Below are 22,979 nucleotides of genomic sequence, written 5' to 3'. Positions count from 1 at the left end.
AATGAGGCTACAAAGGGTGTCCCGGCTCAGGTAATAGCCGCCAGTCGGTGCTTCTTACTTTCAACGTGAGTTGTCACCGCCCTTATCCGCATGTTGCTGAGCTAAAACTGTTTTCTGCATAGCGTACAGTACGCTCTGTTCGGTTTACTTTCGACAGCCCTAATCCAGGCTGCAAACTCGCAATGTTTCGAATTCGTGCAGTCCTGGATGAAAGTGCACATGAAGGCCGTCATGCTTGACACATCACACACCACTGTGCTTGCGGCACCACAGCAGTCATAAAAACGAAGTCGGTTCAAAAGAGCGCAGCTAAGTACGGACAGAATTCGTTGCTGTGCTAGCATCGGCAGCTCACGAAAAGGCGCGAAACTATTTCCCTTTCTCCCAAAGCTCCGCCGCCTGCATCGCGTGCGTGCACCCGTTCCGGCAGAAATGGACGCTTCCGTGAATGAGATGCACAGAGAGGAAGAGTTAATTTGGGACCATCGCATGTTCTGACAACGTTTTCTGCCGTTTTGTTGGAGCTGTACACTTGGAAACACAGAACAAAGGAACGCTGCTGGCCGTCGAACAGCGCACGTGCGAACCGTAGGAAGCGCGCGCTCTGCCGTTGGCCACAGTGCCGGGAAAGCATGGGAAAGTGTCCGCTTTCGACGTAATATGCTTCGAAATTGGAAGCGCTGCCGGCGCCGCAAAGCTTTTTGCCGCCTTGCTGGGATGCTTCACCTGACAGCACAACGTTGGAGGCCAGCGGTCGCTGAGGAGAGGACGCGTAACGCACTGGACAATCCGTGCTATGCCAGTCTGCACTGTTTACACGAGGCAGTATTATCCCGACTTTATTTCCTGTTATGTTGAACTGCAGCTAATTTTTCCTGACACGAGCACAAATACACTGGGTTTTCCCTGAGTTTTTCAGATTATCCAAATTCTCCGAGAATTCCTTGTTTGCACGGTCTTCCCGGTTGGTAGACACCCTGGTCCCGGATAAGAGCTTTTTGTTCGCCGCCGTGAAAATGATTAAAGCCTCTTGGATACAACTAACTGCAGCGGAATGCGCCATGAACTGTTTCAATGGGGCCGGATATAAGCCCCTGGCAATGACGGAGGATGCATTCGAACAACCACGAGATCAGACGCAGTTTTGATTGTTGCAATATGTCATTTATGCAAAAACTAGCCAGAAATGAAGTCGTTTACGATGACGCTTTTTGCAAAGGTGATAAGTCCGACATCGCAGAGTCATACACACACGAAGCTACAGCAAGGGAAGTATAAGGATTCCCCACCTTACAAAATTATTCCAAAGATGATGACGAGGAGGCCGCGCTAGCACTACCCGTTGTGAGTGCTCCCCTGCGATTTGTTACACCGCATCCCCAAAGCAGGTTGTTAGCAGCAAGTGTCTTGTCGCGACGAACATGAACGTGTTGGCGAGCTTGAAAAGCGCAGGAAGGTGGAGGCGCACATAAAAAGCCTCTTTAAGAAATAAACGCTACTAGTGTTTGGCTTTGCATTTTTTCTTCTAATATAGGAGGTCCACTTACTACAAATCTCGTGTACAGTGAACGCAATCTGCGTCTCCGTCAGGTCCGTTATAAGTGGCCTAGGCAACCATTTCCACCTGTATTCGTCTAGGGATGAAATTTGCTTCTGAAGGGTTAGAACAAAATAATTGTTAAGTCTCAACTTTTATGCCTCCCTCGATATTAAATCGGCACTCATCATAGAAGCTAGGCTTCCGCAAATCTGGGTGTGATAGGTCTTATAAGCATTCGGGGCATCGATTCATCGATTGAACACATCATGTACATGAGTACAATCACGAGCATTTGTGCCACAGTTACCATCAGCGCTCTCGTCAGGCTTCCTACATTCACAGCATGCAGCTGACCTCTCTCATTTATCTCCATTTAGCCCTCTCTTGAGCCATGTGTGGATCAACTTGTCACAGCAGACTTGTTCTCTAACCGTGTGACTGCCGTTTAAAGCTTTGTTCACATTCTCATGAAATGCTCTCCGCTTCCGCCCAATGAAAGCGGTTTTCGGTGTTTTGATCAAATTTCCTACTAGTGTCCACTTTCAAATTATCGGCTGGGACATTGTCATTTATCGTTGTTGAGTACCTTTTTTGTGCTCGTTGGTTGTAACTGCCAAGCCGCAGCTCTTCGTAACCAGCCAACTCCAGAAACATATTGAGTACGTGAAGTAACTTCTAAGAGGTTTAGAAGTTTTTCCTTAAGGTTGCGGGAAGTCTACTTCAAAAATGCTATATCATCATTAAACAGCGGACGTCGCCGATTGATAAAATTTTCAACTTCAGCTGCCGTCGAGTGCAATTTATTTATTCACACTTTAGTTACAGTTTACCTAAATGCTTATCATAGGTATTCCAAAAGAGAAGTTACAATTGATGCTCTTACAGTTAACACAGAATGAAAGACGGCATTTCTGTCCAGAAGATTTAACGGCAAAAAAGCATCAAAACCACTTACAGATGCAGAGTGACTTCGCGTATCATTCAAGATTTTGATTTCAAAAACCGCAGTTGATAATTTGGACGAGCTGTATTTGCAACGCGCTTGAGATGTTTTGAATGGTTGGGGAAATTCGAAAGCATTATCAATAATTTAGACAGTCTGAGCAGAACGGTTGGCATCAAAAATTAACATGCAGAAAGCCAAAGTTATGTGCAAACGCCTGGCAAGGGAACATCAGTTCACAGTTGGAACCGAGGTGCTGGAGGTGGTGAAGAAATACGTCTGCTTAAAGCAGGTGGTGACAGCTGATGTGGATCAGGAGAGGGAAATTATAAGGATAAAAATGGGATAGGACGCATATGGCCGGTGCTCACAGATCTTGAGTGGCAGTTTACCAATATCCCTGAAGAGAAAAGTGTACAACAGCTTTATATTGCCGGTACTCCCCTACTGGGCCAAAACGTGGAGGCTAACGGAAACGGTTCAGCTTAAGTTGAGGACAACGCAGAGAGCCGTGTAAAGAAAAACGATGCGTGTAACGTTCAGACAACGGAAGCGGGCAGAGCGGGTGAGGGAATAAACGCGGCTTAATAAGGTGAAAAGGAAGAAATGGGCTGTAGCAGGGCATGTGATGCGAGGGCAAGATAACCGCTGGTCCTTAAGGGTAACGGAGTGGATTCCAAGAGAAGACAAGCGTAGCAGGGGCGGCAGAAGGTTAGGTGGGCGGATGAGATAAAGTAGTTCACTGGCGTACAGTGGGCCCAGCAGACGAGGTACAGGGTTCATTGGAGAGACATGGTAGATGCCTTTGTTTTGGAATGGTTGTATTCAGGCTGATGATGAATATGATGATTTTGTTGAGAGATACGTCAAGCAGTGCTAATCGGTTATAGTTGGAAATGAAAAGTGCTATGGTAAAATATGTAAAACCACTGTAGTTGTGAAATTAATGTTCTTCTTTATCTACCTGAAGTTTCAAATTGTTTCGCAGTTGTGCTATAGTGTCGAATGTTTAGTTTTCATAAAACTAATCTCAGTATTCTGTTATTCATCCAGTGACTCAGATAAATAAGCCTGTTGCGATTTCAAATACTTGACGCATAACCTACCATCTGACTAAAGTTTTTACAGCAGAGGTATTGTGTTCGACGCCAGCCATGTAGAATGTTTTAGTTTTTAACTAGAAATGATTTACTCGCAGGGTGTGTGCTGATTTTATATCCGGTTAGTTCAGAGTTTATCTTAGTTGCTGGAGAGATACTGAAAAAAAACCTAAAAGTATTAAGAAAACACCACATTTTCATTCCTAAGATAGGGTCACCCATATAGAGTCATAATTCTGTTTATTTCTGGGCTAATGGCTTTATTTTCGATGCTTCGTGGGGAGCATCTGACCTCAAACGGCGGTGTCCTGGCTCTGAGCTGGTGAACACCACGTCAAGCCTACCTTCAATCGTGCAGTGGGCAAACTGGTTGTCAGTGTGCGTTGAGGATTCTTCGTCTTGTGCCATGCATGCGAGCGTTTATGCTTCGTAAATTAACAAACGTTGACACACCTTCAACTAAAAATCTTTGATTGGAAACCCAGGGAGCCAGCATTGAAACATGGGGTGCCTAATAAAGGTTTTCGCTTTGACACGTCATAATTCACTCTAAGTTATCAAACTAAACAAGAGAGGCAATTCTGTTGAAATATTTAGTGTTTTTAGTGAACCTTCCATTGACGCTCGGTGACTCCCAAACATCAAATAATACTCTATTATAGGTACTGTACCGGAGTGCTGCATTATTCGTCGAAGCTAGATATAAAAGTGGTTTTTGCGGATCAGGCGAAGCATCGCAAGCATGCTGCTGCCCAGAACAAGACAGCGCTCGTTCCTCTCGCAGGCGACAGATAGCGGTACCGGTACCTTCTCTGCGTAACGTTGCATATTTGTTTCAACGTCGCTGCAGACGAGCGGGCTCTCCTAGTGATCGTGACTCAATCGGGAAAATGGTCACGAAACGCAGACAGCCACGAGAGGCAGGTAGAGAGCCTTGTAGCGTAGACACGACGAAGGCAAACAAAATAAACAGCACGATGAAGCAAAAGCCCGTCAGATATGTCCATTTTGGTGCCGTCCGTGCTGGCGATCGCTTGCGACGGATAGGGTTGCGTCACGTCCCGCATTGTCGCAGCTCTCTGAGAGAGAGAGAGAGGGTTTATTGATAGGAAAGGCAGAGAGGTTGGACTGAAAAATAAATATCTGGCCTGCTACTCTGCTCAGGGGGACGGGAAGAGGAGATAAAAGAAGGTCACGATGGGGGACGATGATGATGGGAGGGGGCAGATGAAAAATTACTTTAAAAAAAGGCACACTTTCTGACATCACAAACGCGAGACAAGGTCCGTGTCGCTCAAAAAGCGTGAGAGCGCTCGCGTTGCCTTTACAGTTCTAAAACGATCAGGCCAAGCGCCGAGGAATAAATCCTCAGAGAGGAGCGATGTGTCCATAGGCTTCAGAGCAGATGCGAGTATGAGTCTTTCACGTGCATACGCTGGACACGCCACTAAAACATGTTCTATAGTCTCTAGCAAGCCACATGTCGTACATTCCGGGGAGTCGGCTTGTCCTATTAAGTGCAAGTATTTGCGCGTGAATGCCACATTTAAACGTAGTCTACGGATAACGCATGCAATAGGGCGAGGTATTCCGCGAGGAACTGAAAAGGTCATCGTCGGATCTAGCCGTTTAAGGCGGATGTGGCGGGTGTCTGGCAGGGCCCAGTACCTAGCCGTCGCCCTCCTCATCAATTCCGAAAGGAGACAAGTTGTGTTCACTATAGAGAACGGTACAGCTGTACGCAGGCCACTGCTGAAGGCGCTCCTTGCTTCAGCGCCGGCGGTCTCATTTCCATCGAGTCCTCAGTGTCCAGGGATCCACTGAAACACTATACGGTGGTCGTTTCCCTGAGCAAATGATACGAGACTAATGATATCAAGAGCCAGAGCTTGGTAGGCTGTGTGGCGTAGGAAGCATCCTAAAATGTGTAGCGCAGGTTTACAGTCGGTGAAAATGCACCACTCCTGAGGCGGTTCTCCGCAGATGTGGCGAATCGATTCCTGAAGGCCCACAAGCTCTGCAGCGGTTGAAGTAGACTTGTGTCCCAAGATGAATCTGCGGGTCGTCTGTTGTGCAGGGATTGCGAAAGCTGCTGTTGATGCATTTGGAGACGCAGATCCATCCATGTAGACGTGCACACATTTGTGGTATTCTGACCAGATGTTGGCAAGTGTGAGTTGCTTCAGTCCGCTAACCGGCATCACAGACTTCTTGATTATGCCAGGGACATGCAGGCAGACTGAAGGCTGGGCCATTACCCATGGGGGCTGCAAGGAATGATGCGGTAGGGCATAGTCTGATGGCAATTCGGAGCGATGTGAGCGCCGTGCGCGTGCAAAACTGCTGTCCGGTCGCTCATCAAAAATCTTCGTCAGCGGGTGACAGCGGTGCCGTGTAAGCGCACGTAAATATACACGAAGTGGTTCGTGTGACAGGTAGACCGATATTGGGCACGCACGAGATTCCTCAATCGTGCCTTTGTTCGAGGCACAACGTGGTAATCCGAGGCATATCTTGGGCGCCTGTGCTTGGACACTCTCTAATGTCCGCGAGCAGAAAATACTCATGTTCGAGAGTACAGGAAGGCTGTAACGAATGTAGCCAATAAAGAGGGTATAGTAAAGTCGAAGCAAGGAGCGCTCTGTAGGGCCCCATTTAATGCCTCCACAAAGCGAAGCACATGGCAAAAAGGAGTGAGTCTTTTCTTTAGCTTGTTTATATGCCTCGACCATAACAGAACGCGGTCAATGATGATGCCCAAAAATCTGTGGTGGGAGACGTATGGTATTGCAACCCCTTGAAGAGTTACCGGGTAGTGGCAGGCAGACTTGCGCGTGAATGCGACCACAGCACATTTTTCAGCTACCAAGTGCAAACCCTGACGCCGTAGGTACCTTGAAGTAGATGACACGGCACATTGTAATCTTGCACGCATTTGCGGACGTGTCGAACCCGACGCTCAGATGCAGATATCATCAGCATAAGCATTGATGTGAATGTTAGTGGGAAGTTCATTCGCCAGTCCAATCAATGCCACGTTAAACGGGGTTGGGCTAACTCCTGCCTGAGGAACTCCACGGCAAACCTGATGACGGGTAGTCTCCCCATCAGGCGTAGACATGTAAACAGACCGGCCGTTGAGGTAGCTCCCAGTCCACGAATACATCCGGCTGCCAACGCCAATGTTGTCAAGGGCATCAAGAATGGCGTCATGAAGTACATTATCGTAGGCCTCTTTGATGACCAAGAAGACAGCAGCGACGAGTCGGCGACTACGTTTTTCATGTTCCACTGTCGACATGAGGTCGATTACGCTGTCAATCGAATAACGTCCCCTCCGAAACCCGGTCATCATATCCGGATAGAGAGCATTCTGCTTTAAAAACCATTCGAGCCGCACCAGCACCATTCGCTCCATAAGTTTGCCGACGCAGCTTGCTAGTGCAACTGGCCGGTATGAAGTAAGCTCATAAGGAGGTTTGCCAGGCTTCAAAAGTGAAACCAGGCGGCTGATCTTCCAGTGTTCTGGGACGATTCTGGAAGCCCATGTATCATTGTAGTAACTGAGCAGCACAGTTTGGCTTTCCATGCCAAGGTGAGAGAGGGACGCGTACGAAATCTCGTCAGGACCAGGTGCAGATGGACGCCTACACGAGGAAAGAGCAGCTTCTAGTTCAGGCATCGTGCATAGCATGTCGTAGTGGTCATCTGGTGAAGGTGGTACAAAATCCTCCAAACTGGTTGATGGTACCATAGTTGTGCCCACAACCATTTTGCAGAATTCTTCTGCTACATCTACATTATTACGGCGTTGGTAAATAGACAGGGCATGGAAGGGATAGCGTTCCTGCGGGGGTGAACGCAAGCTCCTGGCTACATGTCAAATACGCGACAGTGGTTTGCGAGGGTCCAGCGATGAACAGAACTGCCTCCAACGGTGTCTCCCTAGTCTCGCTAGGTGGCGCTTTATTTGTCGTTGAGCTCGGCGACAAAGGGCAAGATCATACGTGGATTTGGTTCTTCTGTATTTATTTTCGACGCGCCGACAGACTGCGTGTAGTCTTTCGAATTCCACGTCAGTAGTAGACTCTGGCGTAGGCGCACATATATACCGCGTGGTCTCACTGAGAGAGGACGTAATGAGGCCTTCTAATTTAGATGGTGTTGAGAGGTCCACACAGGAAATCTCCACGGACGACCTAAAGGCAGGTCAGTCTGTATATCGCACGCGAGACGGAGTAGTAGGTGCGTACCACTTGACGCAAACATACGTTGGAATGTGGTCACTTCCATTTGTTTCCACGTAACTGCACCAGCTGACGTAAAACTGGAGACTTGCTGAAACAAACGCCAGATCCAAGCAGCTGCTGTACGACGTGCGATGCAGAAACGTAGGTGAACCATCGTTGATATTGATGAAGTTCTGGGAGTGCATAAAGTCAAACAGGTTCCTGCCTCGGTTATTCATAACAGCACTGCCCCACTGAGGGTGATGAGCATTAAAATCGCCCACTATGATTTGAGGAGCTGGACAACTCTGGATGGCTGAATATAGGTACGAAGTATCAATGGCATCTCTAGGTGGAATGTAGGCACCAATTATCGAAAAGACCCGTCCTTTTAGCGTGACTGTCACAGAGATGTAATGGTTTGTGTTGTGTGGCTGTAGATTATGGCGGACGTGCACAATGTCTTAGCGTATGCAAACTAACACTTTGCTAGTTTCGTCTTCTGTGCGAGACCACAGCAGCACGTATCCAGAAAGGCGGAAAGGCGACGACATGTTGGGCTCACATATAACCAGCACAGGGAAGCGGTACTTGTGGACGCGTTGCCGGAAGTCACTCAGACGACCTCGTAGGCCTCGGGCATTCCATTGCACCACTACACTACGGCGCACGTGCATTGGCACAGATGAGGTGGGTTTTGGTTGTGCCATCATGAATTACTGCAACGCCGCCAAGAGCGGCTCAAGTGCATCTAAAAACTGCACATCATTCTATGCTGTTGGCGTGTTAATGCCTGAAAGCAGCACCCGCGTTGAACAGAAAAGCTTTTTTGACATTATGCTCACATCCTGACCTTCGGGCTTGCAAACAGTGTCAGCTGGAGTGGCAACCGGTCTTAGTTGTGCCATGGCGATCTCCTTGGATGGCAGAGCAGGCCATTCAGCATCAGAGGAAGAAGGTAACACAAACGCATCAGACTGAGCTACTGCGGTAACATGGGACACGACCGCAGACGTCTTGTTATCGTTGTTAGGCTTATGCTGCTGTGCCGGCTGAGCTGATACTTCTTGCGACTGTGGTGCAGGTGGACTAGAATTGTGTGGAACCGGACGCCGCCGCCGGGAACGATGTTTGCGGCGACGAATAGACGCCGCCGCTTCTTGGTGGGTCGAATTGTCCTTCACCATCTTTTTCAGGATGAGTCTTTCGTTTTGCAGCTTAGGGCAGTCCTTAGCTGTGGCTTTATGGGCACCCGAGCAGTTGGCGCACTTTATAGTCTCCATCGTGCAGGTGTCATGCTGGTGCATCCCGCCGCATCGACGGCAGGATACCTCATTGTTGCAAACAGCACTCACATGACCTATCTAGTTGCACTTGTGGCACTGGACAGGTTTGGGAACATACAGGCGGACAGGATGCCTCACATAGCTCACCTTGGCGTGGGATGGCAGAGCGTCAGTTTCAAAAACTAGTTTGATACACTTGGAGCGCCCGAAACGATGAATGTCAACAATGCGGGCCCTAAATTGAATCACCGACCAGAGGTCCTTGTCAGCTATCTCCGGGTCAACATCAGTGATAACTCCAGTGGTTGTCCGCTTCCCGTAAGCAACGTAGGAGCGGACCGCCATGCCACCGAGGATGCTAATTTCTTTCAGCTTGTCTACTGATGCCTGAGATGTAACCTCTACTGTCAGGACATTCTTCCGTGCATTTATTCTGACTTCACAGACTTGTCCCGGAACAACCCGATCGAAAAACTGCGTTAGCCGCTGTCTGTTAATGGTGTACAGATTAGCCGTCTGCGTTGTAGGATCGAAGGCCACTGAGAAGACACCTGGCTGGTCAACATTCCTCGTAGGCAACTCACCCGCTGTCGATGTCCGGCGCAACTTCCTTTTCAGACGGCGCGACTCAACAAGCGTGAAGCTGCTGCTGTCAGAATTCATCGCTGTCACCGTGGATTCATCAGACGAATCTGGAAGCTCCACATCAGCACTAGAGTTGCCACCTGGTAGAGCCGCAGTCTTGTCAACGGCGCCACGGTAGGACGCAGGGGTTGTACTCCCGCCATCCCGAAGGATGACGAGGACACAGTTCACGCACAAAAGCAAAAAACTGCATAAAAGTGCGCAGCTCTCTAGAGCCGGCCACTAGGTTAGGCGGTTTGGGATGTATCCGTTCTAATAATTATTTACACCTCATTTCTGTTGCAAAAGAGTGTTTCTTGGTCACTTCAAGTGTCGCAAATATCATTTGGGCAAGGAATCTCTGCTGCAAATATTTCGTTCGCTATCTATTTAAGTGTTTTATTCAATCAGCAATCAGCGCTGCACCCGCAGAATGTCTGGTGCGGTTTTTGGAAGCTTCAGCAGTAAAGTAGAATATCAGGTTTTGCGGCGGCAGCACTTTTAACACTCTCTGTCCAAAAACCTTCCTATCTCTTGTGCGAAGCTTTACTGTGAGGTCGGAAACATTAAGACGTGTTCGTCATTATGAATGTAGGAGGAAGACAAACTAGGGAAGCGGAAAGAGCATCTCACACTTGCCAAGCACTGAACCGAAGTGCCCGGACGTCATATGCGAACGACTCAGTGCGTTCTTTATTAACGCGATAGTGTTAAATACCCCGTTCTCCAAAAAATATGGCGTTGGCGTTGAGAGCGAAAAATCACGAGCATCACTCGGACAGGCGGTGCCCAGAGAGCCACTCAGGCGTGCGGTGGGCCACCTTGAGATGTTTGATAAACACCTTGTGAACCTGTGTGGCCTGTTGTGATGACCATTCGGCGTCGTCAAAATATTCCCACAGATATTTAGCAAACTGTCCACTGTCACAGGTGGCAGAAAAATTAATGATTAGATGCCCACTGTCCACAATGCTCACTACAAGGAGCACCTGCCATTGCAGGGCAGTGTTTCAGTGTTTGAACACCAGAAGAGGTATGAAGACTCCCAGGGATCTAACCGACACCAGTGGCGCCGGCTGGCGAACGAGGCTTCAAGTACGGCGGACAGTGAGCTTTCTAAGTCAGGCTCAGCAGCGAAATAATGAATCATGCTCTACGGGTATTCCGGCTTGAGGCGGACAAAGCAGACTACCTATTCATGACATTTTGCCATAGCATGGAAGTTTTGGTTGGCGATGAAATACCCGGAATGGTCGGTCGTAGGCACGGGCTAGTGGTGCCCGGATTCCGCGGCGGCAAAGCAAGACGTACGCGGAAGTTGCGAGACCATGTAACTCAAAGATAATGCCGCGGTGGGGAGGGTGAGGTGGAACAGGGCGTTGGTCTTTACTGCTGTTTACAACGCGATGCAGGCACTTTTGAGGCAGTCTCTTTCCGCCCCTGACGGCAAGAAACCTCTAAGAGACTCACGTACCGTAAACGAGCTCAGCCGCAGAACATTGAAGGTCTCAAATAACAGTTGCTATACCAAGCAGAACAAACTGCAAGGTGTCCACCATTTGTGCTCAATTCATTGGGCAGCCAGGGCGGCGTTGCGTTCGAAATAGAAGCATCCAGTCATGCCGTTGGTGCGTTGGTGGTACGCAGTTGTGCGGCAGTGCTTGGCGCCGAAAAATGTGAATGATTCAAGCAAACAAGGCGAACTCACATTATCATCCATGATATTTATAAATGACGCAGGGATTAACGGCCAGCCACCCACGTTAAAAAGAAAGCATAGCAGCCAGTCTTAGCCGTCATGTCTCTAATGGGTACAGCGTACAGCCAGCGAGTGGAAAGGTCGATTACAGTATGCAGGTAGCGAAATCCTTGCGACACATTCAGGAGTTCTACGACGACAAGATGCCTGTGGCCGAAACGACTGCCTGGCGTAAGAAAGACCTGATGTGTCGCCGTTGTATGGCAGCGCACTTTCTTTACCAGGCAGGGTACACAATCACGTCTGCAAACGCTCATCAGTGTTAGTACGGGTCATACTTATATCGATGGGTGACAAGGGTGTGAGTTGTCCATACGCCTGCGTGACAGATCTTGCGAAGCGAATGGATAATTGCGCAACGAAATGAGTCGGAACAAATTCCGGCGAAAAGTGGCTGAAGTTTCGTCCCTAACAATTCAGGTGCCCACGAATGGGGCACAAGCTGCAGCCAGAGAGAACGTTGTTTTCGCGAAAAGCCTTCAACTCGCAGTCGTGCTTTTGTGAAAAGGAAAATGCGGCCTGGTCAATAGCAGATGAAGCAGGGTCAAGAGCAACTGTATGGGGGTGGGCAACAGCAGCGTTGTCGGGACTTGTCACTTGGTAGATGTCGGAATTTATTTTGCAGATTTAAACAATATGCCGGAGTTGTCGAGACATGTATTTCGCGTTGTTTGTCCGAAAGATACTCGCTGATGGTTTGTGTTTGTTCGCGACGTGGTACAGCCTATCTTTTAGCAAGTTTGCAAAGCGCAGTTGTTACGGCTTTTTATTTTCTTGTTCGTTTCATCGCACTTTTAGGCAGAGCCGACGGAGTTCGCTAGAAGAAAAAAATGTGCAAGATATGACGTTGGTTAGCGGTCCGCGGTGCGTGCACTGTGATGCCAGAGTGACGCTGGGAATGTTATGTTTGTGTTTGGCTACTGGCTTGCGCTGCTGAATAGTGAGCGGTTACGTCTCTGGCAAATGCAACGCTGTAACGAGGTTTACTACGAAAGAAATTTTTGGTGTAATACACCGTGTCATGGCCTGGACGAGACCTATTTCGATGCTAGACTCATTTCACATAATAATAATCTCGCTTATACCACAAGAAATTGGCCCAAAATTGAATGCGTATGAACTGTGTGGGACCTTTGACAAAACACTTAATCCCCGGAAAGAAGTGTTTCTAGTGTTATTATACAGAAACCTTTGCACGTGTTCCAGCACGAGATCATTAAATGACCATTCCGACTTGGATTTCTTGTCATTCTCAAGCAAACACCTTGGCCTATCAGCTTTTCATGAAGTCTATTATTGTGAACAATTAAATGACAAGTTGTTTGGAACACACCTTGCTGCATTTTTTAAGCGAGAATATATTTACCAACGCAAACGCCCTGCGTGCCACTGAGCTCTCTATGAATATATGTTAGTTCCAGGGAGCATGCAGGAATGAAGTAGCCAGCCACCACAGATTCATAATGACGTCCAGCGGAAAAAAAATTAAGCAGTTTTGTGTACACACGTATAAAACGTGTTGAACATTTTGCACTTCTTTGTATAACATTTTTGCAGTGTTTTGTCTTTGATTGGTTTTCAGAAATATATTTTCATTTGGATTTTGAGGAATTGTTCCAGAGCTCCTTTTATCCTTCTAATATTGTTTTAGTTGGATTTTCGTGTTATTTACAAAATTTCGGTTCCTCTACTACAGGAATTGTCTTTCTAGATATTTTGATAAATTTTGAATATTCACCAATATTCAGTAAGATTAATTTCTTCTGTTTTCTCAGTCATTCAGTCACCTTTCTTCAGAATGCTTTGCGGGATGTAGCAATGAGTAAAATATATTTTGGGCATTATCACCTAAACCCGTCCTTGACAGCTCTGCGACCGGTGCTGCACAGTCGAGCTTGCATCTGGTACCGACGAATAGAGACATGGAAAGTCTTTCTCTTTGTAAACTATTAGGTTTAGAAGTCGTTGCAATGATAAAGCTCCGTTTCGCGCGAGAACAAACAATTTTAAAATTTATTTTTTCTTTGCACAAAAGCAAAGTAGAACCAGCTCAAATTAAATTTTTAAATGAGCAGTGAGAGAATCAATAGTCAGTAATGAGCCTGTATTTGAATCCTTTTGTACGTCGCCCATTGATTTCTTATTATTATTTGGCGTGCTAAATGTTCAATTCGCTTTCTTTCATATTGTATTTCGCCTCTTGCTTGGGCCTACCACTTGAATTTCTGGCACGAAGTTTTGCTTTGCTAAATTAGCTATTTTGTACTAGAATTACTGCACGTGCAGCCCATTGCTTCGGTTTCAATTGGTGTCCTAAATATGGAGTTTGCATTTTTTCATGTTATATTTTCCTTCCTTCTTGTGCTTATCAAGGCTGGAAATATTGTATAAATAAAAAAGAAAATAAATACTTCTTCACAATTAATTAAAAACTCCGTAAGATTTGCCTCCTTAAAGAGCTTCGTTCAGTTTTTCAGTAAGACCATACCTTTAAAACTTTATTTTTTTGCGGTAGCGGAAGAAGTCTCAAAAACATAGCTTACATACTAATATCTTTCGTCCGCACAGCGCACTTAAGAAATAGGTTTCTTACGTTTTATCTGAACAGTAGGTTTCCAACTTTGCCTCTCATGGCTTTGTGGCCAACTGTGCAAAACACTTGATGCTAAAACCCTCTGTAGCCGAGAGCGCGTTTCTAACATGCGGCGGCGCGAACATATGAGGTTCGCTGGTTACTGCATTAGACCGCAACGTCTTCGTCATTTTTTGTGCCGTTTTTTTTATTGCCAACAAATGCACACATTATATACACAAGAACCGCCATGCAACCTGTGATTGACGTAAATAGTGTATTGTGGGGGCAGTCAGGTACCGGACCCTTAAGTTTAACTATTTCAGTAGACCTTGCAATTGCTCCTTTCAAATTCTCTGTAAATGGCCGTGCGTAAAGGTCTACGTTACAATCCTCCATCCTGCTGCTCCATACACTATAAAAGCCCAAAACCATTGCAAGATGTATGACAAGGCATGAGAAGCTCTTACAGTCTTCCGTTCTGGATCAATGACCAGACAACGCCGGTTTTTCACCGGTAACTTTCCGGAGCCCACGAGCTTAGCCACCGCAAAGGCCGTCGTGAATGTTCTCCTGCTCGTGTGGTTTATCTGCAACTTTGTGATAGAGTTGATTTCGCTTAGGTCGATGACTCCACATAAGGCGTCTCTAAAGTCCTGGGCACGACAGGAACGGCCAGCAAGTCAACATGCAGAAAAATGAATTGAACACCATCTTAACAATAAGCAGACAGGGTACAACAATAAGATATGTAATGCTGGCACCAGACGTAGCATCAGTACCTCGACAGAGTGCAGATTTATGCATTTCACTGGAGAACAATATTTGATGATAGTTAAGCTAAATCGCTTAGCGCAAAATTAAGCAAAATCTGGTTTCTAAAGTGGGCATTAATAAGAGAACCTGGTTCCCGGGAAGCAAAGTCGCTCTTCCGCACGAATGCAACGAGGACAGTAGCGCTGGTACAAGCACATTAACACTCATTTTATGCATGCGACGAGCTAATCTTAGACGCCAACAGCTACTTGGCTTTCCATTTCGGTTTCGCACGTTTATATGCTTGGTTTTGCCTCTCTTTTCATGCGTGTTCAGCAACTTGGCTTTGTGCGGCTCATTTGAAGAACGTGGAGGTATATTGCTTAGCCTCTCTATTTCAAGCTCGTTTTATCACTGGGATTCACCGCTTTATAAAAGCCAGCACCACCACTATCGCTGCAATCCACACAATCAGCTCTTAAATCAACGCGCTTTCGATTTTTCCGTCGGAAAGAGAAAAATTAGCAGTAGTTTAGCATTGGTTAAACCTGGTGAAAAACTAAAGCAACTTCCGACTCTGCGTCGCTGGTTAGACGTACCGCCTGAAGTACTTTCTGCTGTTTCTTCGACCGCAGCACTCTTCCGTCGTTTCTCAACGCCTGTTGCACGTTCTTCTTCTGTCTCTTAGGCACGGCTTTTCTTCCTTGCCTCATTGAAACGTTGCAGCACCACTTTCCGGCATCGCAAAACCAGATCCTCCATCGCAAAACCAGATTGTAACCCCACCGGCTCGCCGTTGGTATATATACGCAGCTCGCTGTTGACGTCATTAATGGTGGCTCCGCCCCTGTAGTCAAGCAGAGTGTCTATCTTCATGATTGATGTGCTTGTTTACTCAAAGTCCATTCCAATTCCAAAATCACCATCATACAGCATCGCATGTTGTCCAAGCTCTTCAACCTTTGACCTTGACATTGACCCCGACCTTCGAAAGATTTCGGGATACCCCACAATCTTGGTTTGGTATATATGCGCCACCATGGCGTGCGTTACTTTGCTCCACGGTTTAACCTCTAAACCATTTCAACGTCATAAACCAATATAGCATCCAACCTGTCCCAGCTCTAAAACCTTTGACTTTGAAATTAAGCTTCAAGAGATTTCGGGGTCGGCCAACCATCTTGGTTTGACATATATGCGCAGCCATGGCCTACGTGACTTTGCTCCATTGTCTACGTGACAGCTCCATGGTTTGACCTGTAAAGCTTTTCAAAGTCATATACGGATACAGCATCGCAATTATCCCAGTTCTTCAACATTTCATCTTAACCTAGACCTTCGAGAGATTTGGGGGGTGGTCCACCATCTTGGTTTCGCATATATGCATCACTATGGCCTACATGGCATTATTCTATGGTCTATATGACTGCTCCATGGTTGGATCTGTAAAGTGTTTCAAGGTCATAAACGGATACATCATCGCAAGTTGCCCCGGCTCTTAAACTCGTGACATTGACCTTCACCTTCGAGCGATTTGGGAGGTGACCCAGCATCTTTATTTTGCATATATGCTCCACCATGTACTACGTGAATTTGCTCTATGACCTAAGTGACTTTGCGTCACTGTTTGACTTCTAAAGCTCTTCAAAGTCATAAACGGATACAACATAGCAAGTTGCCCCAATCTTCAACATTTCACCTTGACCTAGACATTCGAGAGATTTGGGGGCGCGGCCCATCATCTTGTTTTGGCATATATGCACCACCGTGGCCCACGTGACTTTGCTCTATGGCCTACGTGACTGTGCTCCCCGGTTTGACCTCTAAAGTTTTTCGAGGTCATAAACGGAACTACAATAAAGTCTGTAAAACCTGGCGTAGACAACATTAGCTTCAATAACCACACCCGCCGGCATGACGGTGCTGAGAACAGGTCAATGCGCGCACTTCAAGAACATCCGTTATGGCGTCCTTTTCATCATCACCATCATCATCATCATTATCATCAGGCTGACTACACCCACTGCAGGGCAAAAGCCAATCCCATGTTTCTCCAGTTAACCCTGTACTTTGCCAGCTGCGCCCTCCCAATGCCTGAGAGCTTCTCACTCTCATCCGCCCACCTTACATTCTGCCGCCCCATACTACGCTTGTCATCCCTTGGAATCCACTGCTTTACCTCTATGGGCCAGCGGTTATCTTGCATTCCCATCGCATGCCCTGCCCAAGGCCTTTTCTTCTTCTTGATTTCGACTAGGATGTCGTTAATCCGTGTTTGTTCCCTCACCCCTCTGCCCGTTTCCGCTCTCTTAACGATACAGCTATCATTTTTCTTTCCACGTCTCTCTGCGCTGTCCTTAACTTTAGCATAATCCTTTCGTTAGCCTCCACCTATCTGCCCCGTAGGTGAGTACTGGTGAGACACAGCTGTTGTACACTTTTCTCTTGAAGAATATTGGTAAACTGCTATTGATAATCTGAGAGAACCGGCGTTATGCGCTCCATCTCATTCGGCTACTTGTATTTATTTCCATCTCATGATCCAGATCAGCAGTCACTACCTGCCCTTAGTAGACGTATTTATTTACCGCTTTTAGCACCTGGCTTCCAATTGTGAACTCATGTTTTCTTGCTAGGCTGTTGATCATTACTTTGGTTTTCTGCATGTTAATTTTTAGACCCACCGTTCCGCTCTGCCTGTCTAAATCATTGATCATGCTTTCCCAATTTCATGAACCATTCAAAATATCTCTACTGCGTTGCAAAGCCAGCTTCTGCAGATTTTCTCCTACGGTTTAGCAATAAAATTCTTTATTGGGCTGCTTAGTTACTGTGCTTCTGTCAGTAGTTTTGATGCATTTTTTTCGTTATACCTTCTGAATAGAACTGCCGTATTTCATTCCATGCTAACTGTAACTGCATGAATTCTTCCTTCTGTATTGGCAAAGCCATGTTTAGGTATTCAAGAAAACTGCATATAAAGTGTAAATGTATAAACTGAGCACGATGGTTGCCTGTTGTGAAAATTTGCTCGATCGGCGACATCAGCTGTTTATTTATGATAAAGCATTTTTGAAATACGGTTCCCGGAACTTGCAGGGAAATTCTAAAGCTCCTAGGAGTTACTTTACGTACTCATTATGTGTCAGTAGTTGTCTGGCCGAGAAGTGCAGTTACAGTTGGCAGTTACAGGCAATGAGCGAAAAAAAGGTACTCGACAAAGAAAAGTGACAATATTCCCGCAGATAATGTGAAAGTGGACTCGTGTAGGACCTTTAATCAAAACACCGAAAACGCTTTCCTCGGACAGAAGCGGAGAGTATTTCAAGATAAGACAAACATAGCTTTAAACGGGAGCCACAAGGCTAGAGTAGAAGTGTGTTGTTCTAAGTTGATCTACACATGGGTCAAGGGATGGCTAAATTAAGATATATGAGAGAGGTCTCCTTTATTTTGTGAATCTAAGAAGCCTAACCGCTGCGCTCATGGTAATTTTGGCAGAAACGCTCCCGATTGCAGTAATATACATGATGTGCACAATCGATGAGTCGATGCACCGAATGCTTACAAGACTTATTAGCCCCGAGACCGAAGACTGGCTCTGTTGCGATCGCCACTGAGTGACGTCACGGCAAGGACTCCGTCAGCCTGGCTGCAGCGCGCTCGCTGTTTTAGTTTGTTTTCGCGCACTAATTTGCCGTCATTGCGACTTTTCGCTCAGTGCCGCACTGCAAATCACGTAAAGAAGCCTGCGTTAGCTTCCACTTGTGGCCGAAGTCGTCAAAAATGAAGCAGGCTTGGATGAAGAGATAAAAAATGGTGAAGCAACCGTCAGCGTCAGCTGTTGTGATAATAATAATAATTGGTTTTTTTTTTGGGGAAAGGAAATGGCGCAGTATCTGTCTCATATATCTTTGGACACCTGAACCGCGCCGTAAGGGAAGGGATAAAGGAGGGAGTGAAAGAAGAAAGGAAGAATAGGTGCCGTAGTGGAGGGCTCCGGAATAATTTCGACCACCTGGGGATCTTTAACGTGCACTGACATCGCACAGCACACGGGCGCCTTAGCGTTTTTTCTCCATAAAAACGCAGCCGCCGCGGTCGGGTTCGAACCCGGGAACTCAGCTGTTGTGCGCAGAAAACATTTTAAACAGTAACACTTTGTGTACCCGGTTTACAAGATACTCGGTTACTCCTGTGCAGACGCTTTTCCGTGCTGGTTGTTTGCGATTCACTTTATAATTATCAGGTTACATGTACAGGAAGCTGGGTTCTGAAGTTATTTCATCCGTCAATCTTCCTGTGCGTCCAAGCGAAGCAAAGCGATCGCACCTGGGATTGACGAGGCGGCAGCGTAAGGCAGTCATATCTTGTTCAAGCGGTCCTTCGCTCTATTTTTTTTCACTGAATGTTCAGGCGTTTATTTAAACCACGCAAAGTCACTGAAAACAGTTTCTGCTGTAGCCAAATGACTTAGATGGATCAGCCGTGGCGATTCCTTTAGTTGCGTGTCACACTACTCACGGCAGAGCTGTCCTCATGCTCGATCATGCAGGAAGATTTCATAAACCATGCAAAGCGCCGTTACGTGTCTGTGAACTACGCCAGTTCTACTAGGCACTGCGTAGGTGAGATTTTCTCGGGGGTACGGCGCGCGAGCTTTCTTTGGCCCTGCCTTGGCTACATGCCCGACTTATACTGTGCTGTGCTTTAAGAGTACCCGATATGTACAGCTGGTCAGTGCTATTTTCTTCTGACAGAATGCCCGGACTGTGTTAATTAGGACTTGATGTTGCAGTGGTGTTTAGTTAGACGATTACCCGTAACCCTTTGATTAGAATTCCATGTGACAGAAGAGTTCCCGCATGATCGTTTCTGATCTGCACACACACTGACATATTGGCAACACACGAAGACGGGACCGGCAGTAAAAGTTCGATCGCTGTTCCAATGGAATCTGTTGCACGATCAGGCGAGGAGGTGGTACACATGGAGTGTGACGGTATGTTTACAGTCTTTCCCGCCCATGTGAACACTCACGTTTCTATGGCTGAGCTTTTGTAGGGCGTATACAAAATACAGGGCCCTCCTTTTGGTAAATGAATTGAATTGGGCTTAGCGCTATCCATGAAACAGTACTGCACAAAAATACCTAGGGCTAGCTTTACGTCCTCAGCTTTAATTTTGATCAAAGCAACGTGATGCTACCCCAAAGTAATCTATGCCACTGACAGATACGATGAGGGACCACTTGGTGCAATATATAAAGCCACAGGTATTACCTCAGCAACTACACAAGAAATCTTTTCTGTCCACTCGTATCACACCACTTAGCAGAAAATGACATTAGAACGAAAATACCTCGGTTATACAACTCTCTTCTAACCAAAGAAGAAAGGCACCGAAAGGTGTAGCCTGTTCAAAGCTAGCACACTTTTTTTGCCCTCATCACGCGGCACTCAATAATTTCTTCGCACTGATCTGCAAAAAAAGTTTTCAATATGTGTGAAAACAGAGTATATTAGATGACACACGTTAATTCTGCTGTTTTTTTTTCTTTTCTTAGCAGTTCAGACACAGAGTCTAGAGCGCAACGAAGCAAGTTCAGACGGTACTGACCACTTTAGTTCTTCACACGCAGCTGTTTTGTTTTGCATTGCTTGTATTTTTTCTTCGAGAATTTACTCTGGAGGTGCAGAAGCTTTGCAAAGATGCTGGAATACAATTGAACAAAACTAATAACATTTTCAAACGTGAACAGTTCATGACTGTTTCAAAAATTTCAGATGAAAGTGGTTGCTTGTGCTCGCAGGAATAGGATCCTTAGAGTTGTTTTATAACATCACGGAGTTGTTTACAGAAGCACGTGTCTTGCAGACAGCCCGCAGCTTCTGTATAAGGAAAACGCTGTCCTCTTAATATTCATGCAGTTGTATCATGATCTCACGTTCTTACTGTTGGCTGGCCAGCTGCAAGTTTGCCGCACAACTGCGTCTAAGTTTTTAAGAGAGTTCTTCATGGTCCTGGCCAGTATTTTAAAGCACGCAGTGTTTTGGACAGAAAAGACCCGCGTGGGCAGCTGCCTCACGACTTACTTCAAGGAGTACAAGGACACTAGAATGGTGCTCACTTGTGCAGAAATAGAAATTGAGCGTCCAAAAGACCTCACCTCACGTCTGCTAACATACAGCCATTACAAACGTCCCTACACTGCAAAGGTGCTGGTGAGCGAGACTCCAGGCGGTCTAATTAGCTACTTAAGCCCAGCATATGGTGGGAAAGCACCAAATACATACATCGCAAAACAATGCAAAGTGCTCGACAAGTGTATGCCCATTTGACAGCGTCATGGTGCATAAAGCATTCCTTATCATTGAACTGTGTAGAGAAAAAAAATGTCTAGATCATCAGACCTCCTTTTCTTATAGAAAAACAGCTGACAACAAAGGAGGCAAATAATAATCAGTCGATCGCAAGTGCTTGTGACAGAAAGAAAGAGCCACTCAAAGAATGAAACTCTTTCGTATTTTGAGAAATCAGTTCGATCTCGACCTTCAGCCACACATAGACAACATTCTCATAGTAATTGCTGGCACAGTGAACCTATCGAAGCCTTTGTTTAAGGACAAGTTCCTCTTCCACTCGTAGGTCAATGGGCTTGAGTGTATGGAGTAAACAGATCGGTGTTGCATGTTTCATGTGTGTTGTAAAATATGTGTTACTATCACATCATCTTCATTTGTAATATTTTGAGCAGTATGTAACCAGTAAAAGCTTCACTCCCTGAGTTTATTATTTCATCAAAGCACAGTTATATCACAGATCCACAGTAAGGAGTGGGCAGGAAGATGAGATTCTTGACCACGCATAACAAAGTGAGCAGGAATTGAAGGGGAGGCTTAGTCCGCTAGCTAATGATTTCACAAAAGGGCTTCATTTCCGCAAGTCCTCTTAACTAAACATTGGCTAGCCGACTGAGGCTTGCCCTATACTCTTGCTTACATTGATTTTTGTTATATTACAGATGTATCACAAATTGTGTGTCACATTTGTATGATAAAAAGCGTAGAATAGCAAAAAACAGCTGCCAGGTATATTAGAGGTACAAAATATTTGACTTCTACATTTCGTAATCGCACATAACACTTTCTGCAAGAAATGTAACAAAAGGTAATGATCTCCAGGAAATCTTTCAATAAATGGTTAGAGTAGGTCCTAATATGTAGTTACAGACTTTGTTTTAGCTAGCAGAATGGGAAGCCTTATCACACAGACGGAATATGTGGGAGCCCATACTCTTTGAAAAAATAGGAGGACCGCTCAATCACGTCACTGAAATACTCCTCAAAGAATGATACTGGTATGCACGTGTTGTTTTCATCATTCAAAAAGGCAATTAGCTACCCTTTCTTCAGTCCTGCCAAGTCCATTTGCGCTTGTATCTGGCAAAAGTACGTGCTTGCACGCTTCAGGTTTTAGTTGTTGGTTTGTCAATCTTCTCGGTGCTCTCCACCACAAACTTTTCAAAGGACCCTGGGCACTTCACTTCAATCACATGCTTGGGGTAGCACTGGCACTGTACAAGTACATCTGGGCTTGCACCAATGTATGGTCGTCCATCCATAACAAGAAGTCCACACTGTCCCGCAATTAAGTCTTTGTGTTGCGATTGCTACTGTTGGGCATAGCACTTCTTTGCGCTCACTTCCAGAATGCTGCCATGAGGCATTGCTGGTGTGCAGACGTTGGTTTGCCGCATGATCTCTTTAGTAAAGGTCTCAGGTCATATGGTTCCATCTTTGTCTGTTGTGTCTTAACCCTTGTGAAGACACAGTAGTCGATGGAGACAGTTATCATGCCAACCCTTTGGTGCCACCAGAGGCCAGATTTTGCTTGGTGTCGTGTCGACTATTGAATTGCATTATATCTTCGCAACTTCTTGCGTTGTTTAAGTGTTCGAGCAGCTTTTGCAAGTCACAGTTAGCAAGGAACCTTCTAAACTCGTGAAAGATGTCCATCGGAGTGATGTCTCTAGATTCAGGCTCACAGGGGTAGGGATGTGCAGCATTGTCTGCTACAGCTGCAGAGAAAGCAGACCACACAAAATTAGATGCCACATACGCCTCAGGTTTACTGACTCTAAAATGCCTGATAAGTGAAACGGCGCCAA

General features: G+C 46.1%; 1 protein-coding gene and 2 pseudogenes across 2 annotated transcripts in view; 1 reads left to right on the top strand and 2 right to left on the bottom strand.

Annotated features, from left to right (window-relative positions):
• Positions 1-20,826: 20,826 nt before the first annotated feature.
• LOC144132545 (uncharacterized) lies at positions 20,827-21,457 on the top strand (annotated as a pseudogene).
• Positions 21,458-22,059: 602 nt separating this feature from the next.
• LOC144132546 (cystatin-2-like) overlaps positions 22,060-22,979 on the bottom strand; it is a 29,698-nt gene continuing 28,778 nt past the window's right edge. For both annotated transcript variants that reach the window (XM_077665033.1, XM_077665034.1), the window contains exon 4: positions 22,060-22,889. In XM_077665033.1, coding sequence (XP_077521159.1) covers positions 22,884-22,889 — 6 coding nt within the window. In that variant the 3' untranslated portion in view covers positions 22,060-22,883. The remainder of the gene's footprint in view (positions 22,890-22,979) is intronic.
• On the bottom strand, positions 22,075-22,884 carry LOC144132544 (uncharacterized; annotated as a pseudogene).

The sequence above is a fragment of the Amblyomma americanum genome, chromosome 5, assembly GCF_052857255.1.
Source record: "Amblyomma americanum isolate KBUSLIRL-KWMA chromosome 5, ASM5285725v1, whole genome shotgun sequence".
NCBI lineage: Eukaryota > Metazoa > Arthropoda > Arachnida > Ixodida > Ixodidae > Amblyomma > Amblyomma americanum.
This window is presented reverse-complemented; position numbering and strand designations above follow the sequence as displayed.